Genomic DNA, 10,905 nt, shown 5'->3' on the forward strand with positions numbered 1-10,905 from the left:
ACAACCCATGTTAATTTTTTGAGTTTGTGCTATTCCTTCGGAGGTTTTTTTCATTTTAAGATCAACAACAACATACCATACCCAGTATATTTCCACAAAGTGGGGTCTGGGGAGGGTAAGTGTACGAAGACGCAGTCTATACCACTACTTCAAGGTGAGATAGAGAGGTTTTTTCCGATAGACTCCTGGCTCAAGATAAGACAATCTAGGCAAGGAATAGTAAAATAACAAGATACAATAGAAATCACCACACCCAACAATATCGTAGACAAGATTCGCCAAGTAATACAACAAACGATACAACATTTTGAAATGATATTTGAAATCTAAGTTGCTCGGACTCTTCAAAAATACTTACGGGTGTGTGTCGGATCCTCCAAAAATAGTAGTGGATTTTTGAAGGACCTGACACGGGTGCAGCAATATTTTTTTTTGAAGAGTCTGAGCAACTTGGTCTAAAATGATACTAATATTATAGCTACTAACACAGATAACGAAATACTACCTAGATAACGAAATACTACCTACTATTACTGGCGCACTCGCTCTTACTTTTTGCAAAAAACAAGTAATGCAACATCGGAAGTGTATTACACTCATGTCATGTCAGTGAGAAGCGTTTTAAGTGACAGGTATAATTTATAAAGTCGGGTAGGGATGGCAAAATGAGTTCCGCGGACAACTTTAAAGGACCGTCTATGACTTTAGCCTGTAAAAGATGCAGATCTCACCCTGAAGGTAGAGAGGTTGTTTCCAAAAGATCCTCAACTCGAGAGGAAGAAATAACGGAAATGAATAAGTCATGGCAAAATTAACTGAAAAAAAGTTTCACTTAACTAACTAATACCATATGGGCATTTAAAAGGTATAAAAGGTACAAATACTTTTGCTAGCCAAAACCTCTCCTGAGAAAAAAATGATTTTGTCTCTCTTCCCTGACCAGTTTCTTTCCAAAAACTAAAACATGTGACCATATATAATGGATCTCTAGCACTTTAACATCACAACATGGTAAATAAAACATGTCGAAACCAGATTTAAGAATAGCTTCGCGATAGTAGCATCTGGATTTTATGTACATAGAGACCAGTCTATTGATTAGGGTCTGCAGCAGCTTGACCGTTGATACTGGAACTATCACCTCCTCCACTCGTTGAGACAGTGGTACTTCCTTGATACACGGGAGGTGGTGCAAACATTGGAGGGCCACCGGTAGAAGTAGGCATTCCCATACTACCTGAAGTAGGCATTCCCATACTTCCTGGAACTGCACTTGGTGGACCGACAGGCCTTTGCATATTATTGACTTGACCACCGGGCATAGGAGCACCGGGAGGTGCCAACATCTGAGGCATCGATGGAGGTGCATAACCTGGAAACATCGAAAGAACATCCTCTAATTTTTAAAGGTATATAACTGAAATACTATAATTAGGTAAAACTTCTCAAGGCAACATCGACATGCAAACTTTAAATGTGTGTGTGCGCATGTATTATACACTCTCTCTAGTAATCAAACAAACAGAATACAAAATGGCTTGAGAAACTAATATGTCGAAGATATCATATGCAACAACAACAACAACAACAAACCCAGTATATTCCCACATAGTGGGGTCTGGGGAGGGTAGAATGTACGCAGTCCATACCACTACATCCGAAGAAGTAGAGAGGTTGTTTCCGATAGACCCCCGGCTCAAGAAAAGGACCGAGACCGTGTTCAAATATCGCAAGCATACGAAGATTATCATATGCAACTTTATTAATTATGAGCTAAAGAGAATTCAACTGCATTAGTGAATTCTACGATTTAAAGGAAAATGTTAAAAAAATCTGGCCTGCTACATCCTCCCAAAACAATATGCAGCAGTTGCAGAATAAGCGTTATCATATTGTGTTCGCATAGAAGGGTGTTACGGTAGGGTTAGCATCCCAACTAATTAAGGAATGAACTTAAGTAGATTTATATATCCCACACTGTTCTTGAGCCGAGGGTCTATCAGAAACAGCCTATCTACCTTTGAGGTAGAGGTAAGGTCAACGTACATTCTACCCTCCCCAGAACCCACTTTGTGTGATTATACTGGGTATGTTCATATCCCATGTATTCCAGAACCAAGGTTGTTGGAACGCTCAAAGACGGAAGCATAGTTTCACTGATTTCATTTCTTGATGAACCAATTGCAGTAGTTTAAAACTAGAGATAAATCTCACGTATAAGACCATTCTTTCACCACATATGTCCTTCATGTCCAATTGAAGAAAACATTAAATGTTACGGTGACCTACTGCTTCTATAGAGGTAAATAAAATCCTCAATGATTTGACCACTTGAGAGTTGAGACAAGGCAGCCGTTGTTTCCTTCCTAGCAGATTTATCGTCAAATTGTTTTTTCCCCTTATATTTGATAAGACACCTATTGCTAAATTGTTTCAATCAATTAATTAGGACTCAATCCTAAGCTAATCAGTATCGGTTGTATGAATCCTCTATATCTATTCCGAGCTATTCGGGATGCATTCCATTCTAATAATAGTGAACAGATACGTGATTTGAACTAATGGGTTAAACCGGACTTGATTAAAAGATGATACAGCTGATGAGAATTAAACCTATATCTTTCCTGAAGAAACTCCAATGCCAAATTCACATTAAAAATCTTCAAAACACAAAAATAAGTGCGCTGCTGGGTTCGGTCGAACAAGCAGCCAACACTCTCCCTCCACAGCTAGAGTGAACCAAAAAAACAAAAATAAGCTTGGAAATCCTTGCATAGTCGACAACCATTTTCAGAGTTCGATGGAGAACGTAATATAAACAGCTATCTCCAAGAGGCATATAAAAGAACAAAGTACTGATTAAGAGTTTTCAATGCTGTTGATACCTGGAAGACCAGGCATGGGCCTTGGCAGCACCGGAGGACGCATACCAGGGACCCACTGGGCACCAGCTGGCATTTGAGGGTTGCCTGGCATCTGCATCTGCGGAGGTGGAAGACCAGGCATACCAGGCCTTAGCTGGGGAAAAGGAAGACCAACTGGTCTAAACGCCCCTAGATGTTCCTTGACTTTTTGGTCGATTAGACTTTGATTCAGTTGTGCCTCAAATTGTTGATAATAAGTTCGAACATTTCCCTGAAAGTATAATTTCGTGAGACTTGTTCAAAGTGATAATTTGACTAATCTCAGAGGAAATAGAAATAATACCTTGTGTTTGTACCCTGCGTTATGCTGCTTTCTTACAGAAGGCTGAAAATAGCAAGACAGTGCTGCTGTTAAATGAACGTACAAACAGTATAAAGGATTCAACACATTATCGTTCTTTTTCTGAAAAGCTCCAACAAGGAGTCATGAACACAAGAAACCTGCAATTCACTTGAATGTACTACAGAAATATTACTTTTAGGATAAGTTAGTGTGTTGTTTGAACCTTTTCCCATAAAAATTTTTTAGAGAAAATACATAAAATCCCCCTTGAACTTGTCCCCCAAACTTACTTTAGCACTTTAACTTTACGGGTGATTATTTACCCCCATATTGTTGTTCGAAGTGAATTGAATACCCAATTTAAATTATAGAACCAATCTTATGAGGGGCAGTATATTACACACGCCACCACATCATCTGCCACCTCAGAATTTGCTCGCTCCATTTTTCTTACTTTTCACTTTTTCCCATTTTCATCATCTTCTTCATTCGAATGCTTATGCATTTACAACTCTATCAATTACATTACACAAAGAAGCCATGTTCATTTCCATTTCAATCGATAAACAAATGGAACTACTGCTACTTCGGTTCCTCAAATCCTATAAAGCAACCTTGCAATCACATAGATTTCAACCTCATGCCATCAATCCTAGAAGCAGATTTCTTCATCTATGATGTCAATGGCGATTTCCTTGACTTGCCAGATCTAACCTTATTTATCAATGAAGATGAATCAAGATCCTCGGTAGACGAGGAGTGAAAGGTTACATTAGAATTAATGGAGGAAACATAGGATGTGGAACTAATAACCATGGTAGACAGTTCTTCGTCGGGAAATCCTTGGAAAAAAGAAGATCAAAGAGGCACGCTGGAAATACAGTTTCCAAGGAAGAAATCCGACAAATTTCAGCGAATCTCGACCTGTAGCGATTAGGGAAGAAAGGTTTGGCTGCTTGTCTAGTGAAGAAAATGGTTCTCAGAAGAAGACAACCAAGAAATAGGAAAACCCCGGGAAAAAAAAAAGGAAAAAAGATAAAACGAAAAAGAAAATCTAAAATCATTTTTTAAAAAAGAACTAATTAAATATAATTAATTTTATATCATCTAATAGGAAGGTGACAAGTGTTAAATTTTGGCTGCTTTTAGTATTTTTTTCTTCGTTTCACGCGCTTTTAGGCAATTGAATACACATTCTTTGCCAGGTCATCGCTAAGAAGGTACTAAATTCACTTCAAGCAACAATGGTTTGGGAGGGGGTAGGTAATTATGCGTAAAGTTAAAGTAGTAGTATAAGTTTCGTGGACAAATTTAAGGAATATTTGATGTATTTTCTCATGTTTTCATTCCATAATTTGATTGCTTCAGAATGTTTTCCTAAGAGAAATATCTTTGACCAAAAAGGAAAACCTTAACTCTTCCTACCTCAAATCACTTGATTCAACCAATATGTAAACACTATAGTCAACCTTTCAACAAAAACAACCATGAGTACACTTTAAGCTGGTGCTAGCTATATGAAGCATCACTGACTAGAAATCGAAAGTACTAAAAGTGCTTTATATTTTCTACTCTTCCATAATGTCCTATTTTCGCCAAGCCTACATGGATTCTAAGAGATTGTATGTTTTTTCGAGACATTGTTTCCTATTGTCAACCTTTAATATTGGAAGTAATGCACCAAGGGTGGTCTAGTGGGAAGTGAGTTGAGATCCATGAGGTCTCAGGTTCAAATCTTAGCGGAGTTAAAAATACTAGGTGATTCCTTCCATCTGTAGCGGAGTTATAAACACCTGCACTGTGCTGGTGGGAGGTAGTAGCACCCAATGGAATTACCCGTAATTTAAACAAGCTGACTGAGACCGCGATTATTTTAAAAAATTGAAACTTATTACCAAAAAGGTAGATGTTATGTGTGACCTTAAGCTCAATAAAAACTACAATCATCAAGAGCACGGGGGACAAACCCAACAAAACATGGAGCTAGGATTACAACTTTGTGGATTTTGCAATTTAGAATAACTATTTAGTGAATTTTTAAACATAAACACGCCGTTTGAACAAAAGTTATTAGGCTTAGCCAAACGCGTATTCGGGCTTCAAGACCAGGTGCCTAATCCACAATCCAATAAGTATAACAAAATCTCTAAGCTGAAATAAGAGATTCTTGAAAGATGATTTGAGGCAACTTACAGAATCATGCGTCAAGTAAGTATCACAGTAGTCGCAGTAATACCTGAGGAGGAGAAAGAGGGTAAATCAAATAAGGAAAATGGGGGTTGGTGGAAATTGACGAAATTTTACAAAAAATAATCAAACTTATTGGATTAAACATACCGAGGCATTCTGTATGCACAAAAGAGTGGACACCCTGCAAGAAAAAAATTGAAGTTCTTGAAAACCCAGACAACAACAACAACATACCCAGTGAAACCCCAACGAGTGGAGTTTGGGAGGTAAAGCATACACAGACCTTACCCCTACCTAGAGAGGTTGTTTCTCATAGACCATTGGCTCAAGGAAAAGCAGTAAAAAAGGAAATGACGGAAGTGAAGAAGCCATGGCAAAATACTATAGCATCACAATTAACAGAAACTGAAGGATAAGAAACTACAAGAATAATACGACTAACTAGTATGGACTACCAAGGAAAAGTGAGACAATGCTCAACTACCTACTTACCTTCTACCCTAATCTCTGTCCTCCACCACCTATCTGGGGGTCATGTCCTCGGTGAGCTAAAATTGTGTCATGCCTATCTAATCATCTATGTGTCCAATACTTTTTATCCTACAAAGCTCAACTTAATCCCTAGCCCAATTTTAATCTATGTTGTCGCGCTTAAGCCCTAAAGTGAGGCACAAAACATGTTGAGCATGTCACTTCGCAAGGAATCAAGGCTATAAGGCATACTTTTCTTGACAATGAGCATAACCCTAAAGAGGCGACATTAAACAATTGTTCTTCACTTTATGTAAAAAGAAAAATCTTTGTCCACACATTTGTTATTTTTAATTATGATTAGTAGTTTGGACTAAGCTTACATGGTGGTATTTTTTCCTCCATTTGTGTTTTTGGTCATTAAAGCCAACACTTTATTTGAGCTTAAAGCCAAAATGGATCTTAGAGGGTTTTTTTTTGCTTTTTGCCTTTGATAACACTGATATTACTAATCCTTGCATAAGTTCTCTAGACCAAATGACCCCGAATTGTGTGTGAATAACCACCGCGCGTGTTATGGGGTTTCCACTATCCACAGAACCATAAGCATTAGTATTATTCTTTTTTCTTTTTTTCTTTTTTTTGCATCCTGCCATCTTTATATCGAAACAAAAAGTAATAAGGAAATCCAAATGAGACGGATGGAATTAGTACCATATTGGAACACAGAAAATGCCAAAATAAATTTGTTACCCACTGTAAATAAAAATTGTTCTGTTGTAGCACAGTGCACTCCCCGCTAATTACTAATCTTTTCTTTTCTTGCTTTTTTCCGGTTAAATTCCTGCTAGTTACAACTTTGGCAGGACAAATTACTACTCCCTCTTTCTCAATTTATGTGACACCCTTTCCTTTTTAGTCCGTCCCAAAAAAGAATTCACCTTTACTTATTTGGCAACTATTTAATGGCACCATCCCTATTTTATCCTTATTTCACTTTACCACTTTATTGTGAAGAAAAATCAACCAAAAGTAAGCATTAAATTGACTTTAATAAGGGCAATTTGGTAAACATAACAAATTCTTCCCCTATTTGTTAACCTTCGTGCCCAATAAAATGGTGTCACATAAATTGGGACGGGGGAGTAATAGTTACTTAAGATATCAGTCATCAAGTTCTCTCGCATAGTATTTGTTATTGTTACTATTATTTACTCTACTATATTCAACATGACTTCTTCATTACTATAATTCCTTATCAAACTGTTTTTTAATGTAGGTTATTTCGGCCGAGGGTCCATCGGCCTAAGGTAAGAGTAAGGTTGCATACAAACTACCCTCCCCAAACCCCACTTGGGTATGCTACAGTTGTTGATCACAATTTAGAAGTGTTAGAAACTTAAATCCGTCCTATCATTTTGGTTATAGTACAACTCAAAATTTGTGACTTCAACCAGAGGAATTAAGCACCAAAGCACAAACGCCAAATATTACTACGTTTTCCTCAGACTTCATATTTTTCCTTTTGCTTTGGTCAGAAGAAGACAAGGAAAGGTTGGGAGTCACCACCACAGGGAAAGCAAATCATCGATTAAAAATAAACTACACTTCAATCCTGAACTAGTTAAAACCACAACAGAGAAAGCAAATCATCAATTAGCTACACTTCAGTCCTGAACTAATTAAAAACTGTTGTATGAACGTAGCCATTCCCTTAAATTCAAGCTCTTTTATCACACACACGAAAAAAAGGACAGCCCCAGTACACTAAGATCTCGCGCAGCAAAGAAGTGACGTACCACAAGGGACTATTAAACAAAGTCTTACCCTACATTTCTACGAGACATTATTTCCATAGCTTAAACTCATGACCTCATAGTCACATGGAAATAACTTTACCAATTACACCAAGACTCTTCTTCAAGCTCTTTTATAACAACAACAAAAAACCTAGTATATTGCCACAAGGTGGGTCGTCTGGGAGGATAAGTGTGCGCAATCCATACCGCTAACTCAGATGTGAGATAGAAAAGTTGTTTCCGATAGACCCCCGACTCAACCTCTTTTATCAAAAAAAGAAAAGGACAGTTTGATGCACTAATCTCCCGCTATATGCAATATCTCGGGAAGGACCGTATCACAAGGATTACTACAAATTGTCTTAACCAACATTTCACCAAGAGGCCATTTCCACAGCCCCTGACCTCTTAGACAAATGAAAGCACGCAACTTTACCAATTACACTGTGCCTCTCCTTCAGGCTCTTTAATCTCTCTCTCACACAAAAAAAAAAAAAAAGCAAAAAACAAAAAAAATAACAGTTTGATGCACTAAGCTCCCTCGGGAAGGACCGTATCACAAGGATTACTACAAATAGCCTTACCCAACATTTCTACAAGAGGCTATTTACACAATTCAAACCTTTGACCTCCTAGTCAAATGAAAGCACACAGCTTTACCAAGGGACTTTGAATTAAAAGGGACGAACAAGTTTCTCAATTAAGTGAGGGTCCTTCAAGTTTTAAAAATTAGGTAAAAGGAACAAAAAAAAATTCGGTTTTTTTTTTAACACTTTCGCTCCAACAACTAAAGAGGTTGTCTCAACAACTATCAAAGTTATTCAACAACTTTGCAAAGCTGTTCGACAACTTTGCAAAGCTGTTCGACAACTTTGCAAAGCTGTTCGACAACTATCAAAGTTGTTCGACAACTATCAAAGTTGTTCGACAACTATCAAAGTTGTTCGACAACTTTGCAAAGTTGTTGGATAACTGTGAAAATCAACAACTTTGCAAAGTTGTTGGATAACTGTGAAAAGTTGTTGGACAACTTTGATAGTTATTGAGACAACTAATGTAAATGTCGAACAAATATCCTAGTTGTTTAAGCAACTTTATTTCTTTTAACTTAATAATATTGTGGAATGCACTTGTCCACCTTTTTTTAATTAAAGACTTGAGAGGGTCTATGAGCTCATTTTTCTCCTTTACCAGTTACACTACGCCTCTCCTTCAGGCTCTTTAATCTCTCCCTCACACACAAAAAAAAAAAAAAGCAAAAGCAAAAAAAGGAAAGTTTAATGTAATAAGCTCCCTCTATATGAAGGATATCAAGAAGGACCGTATCACAAGGATTACTACAAACAATCTTACCCAACATTTCTACAAGAGGCCATTTCCACAACTCAAACCCCTGAACTCTTAGTCAAATGACAGCACACAACTTTACCAGTTATACTTAGCCTCTCCTTCAAGCTCTTTAACCTCTCTCACATACACACACACGCAAAAAAAAAAGGACAATCTGATGCACTAAGGTCCCACTATATGCAAGATCTCGGGAAGGACCGTATCACAAGGTTTACTACAAACAATCTTACCCAACATTTCTACAAGAGGCCATTTCCCACAACTCAAACCCCTGACCTCCTAGTCAAACAAAAGCACGCAACTTTAACAGTTACACTAAGCCTCTCCTTACAACAACAACAACAACAACATACCCAGTATATCCCCATCAAGTGGAGTCTGTGGAGGGTAAGTATACGCAGTCCATACCACTAACTCAAATTTGAGGTAGAAAGGTTGTTTCCGATAGACCCCCGGCTCAAAATAAAACAATCTACGATGAGGAATAGTAATATTAGTTATAGTAAAAGAACAAGATACAAGATAGGGTATACTACTAGTAGGAACAGCAAAAGAACAAGATACAATAGAAATTAGCATATCTAATACTCCCTCCATTTCGAATTAGTTGGCCCTGACACACCCATTAAGAAAATATTAATTAGGTGCTTATTTTATCAAATTAGCCTTATTAATTATATTTTGAAAATATAAATTTGAATAAATATATTTGTTTAGTCATTTAATATCGAGGATAGTCTTAGAAAAACATAATAAAATCTCCTTGATTTCATCAAAGGGACAACTAAATTAAAACAAATATTTTAAAAACATAAGACCAACTAAAACGAAACGGAGGGAGTAATACCATATATAAGCAAGATACTCCCAAGAAACACACCAAAAGATACAATATCCTAAACTCAACTAACCTTCTACCCTAATCCGCATCTCTCTATCACACACAAAAAATATAAAAACAAAAAACAATAAAGGAATAGACCGATGCACTAAGCTCCCACTATGCACGGAATCCAAGGAAAGACCGGACCACAAGGTCTACATTTCTACATTACCTCCTTCGCAGCTGTTGCTTCAGTGAAGAAGAGGAGAAGCGAAATCGTATCCCACTCTAAAAAAAACCCTAAAATAAATATCTCACCAGTAGTCGCCGACTTTTTTTTTTAACTAAGGGAATGTAATCGTGCTTCGCGCAATTTCAAAAAATAATTAAAGGATTTCTTATAATTTAAAAAAAAAAATTATATGAAATAGAAAAGGAAATAATTTACATCTGTGAGATAAGGGACTTTTTGTTAAATAATCTTTTTAATTAAATGAATCATAAGTTTTTTTATTTGGGGGATGACTCATTTTTAAGACAGATTTATTATCTGTCCGATAAATATATAGACAGATTAATTATCAATTCGATAGATCTATTATCTGTCCAACGGATATATAGACAGATCGATTATCGATTTGACTTATATATAGAGACAGATCGATTATCAATATACCGACAGATCGATTATCGATCTGATAGATATATAGACAGATCAATTATCAATTCTATAGATCTAATATCTGTCTGATGGATATATAGACAGATCGATTATCAATCCAACAGATCGATTATCGATCTGACTTATATATAGACAGATCAATTATCAATACGGCAAATGAGAAAACAGGAGTAAATCATTTTGCTAATTGAAAACTTGAAAGGATAGGTCATTTTGCTAATTAGAAAATTAAAAAGGCTTAATACCCAAATTTTCTCATGAGATAAATAATAACTTGGTCGTCTATCTTTTCATTACATTTTCAATTTTGTTTTCCTTTTTATTACTCTGTTTATGTTTCACTCTCTTTAATAACAACATTATTATATTAAGAAAAAACTATT

General features: G+C 36.6%; 1 protein-coding gene across 2 annotated transcripts; it reads right to left on the reverse strand.

Annotated features, from left to right (window-relative positions):
• Positions 1–811: 811 nt before the first annotated feature.
• Positions 812–10,337, reverse strand: LOC107873704 (U1 small nuclear ribonucleoprotein C). 2 transcript variants are annotated; one of them, XM_016720634.2, is made up of 6 exons: positions 10,073–10,337; positions 5,545–5,578; positions 5,401–5,443; positions 3,208–3,249; positions 2,886–3,135; positions 812–1,372 (listed from the first exon to the last, which is right to left on the reverse strand). In XM_016720634.2, the coding sequence occupies exons 2-6, from the start codon at positions 5,550–5,552 to the stop codon at positions 1,092–1,094; spliced, it is 624 nt and encodes a 207-aa protein (XP_016576120.2). In that variant the 5' UTR covers positions 5,553–5,578; positions 10,073–10,337; the 3' UTR covers positions 812–1,091. The 2 variants fall into 2 exon arrangements, with proteins under 2 accessions (XP_016576120.2, XP_047269341.1); XM_047413385.1 differs by having other exon boundaries at positions 10,159–10,294.
• Positions 10,338–10,905: the final 568 nt, after the last annotated feature.

This window comes from Capsicum annuum, chromosome 6 (genome assembly GCF_002878395.1).
Source record: "Capsicum annuum cultivar UCD-10X-F1 chromosome 6, UCD10Xv1.1, whole genome shotgun sequence".
NCBI classification, from domain to species: Eukaryota; Viridiplantae; Streptophyta; class Magnoliopsida; order Solanales; family Solanaceae; genus Capsicum; species Capsicum annuum.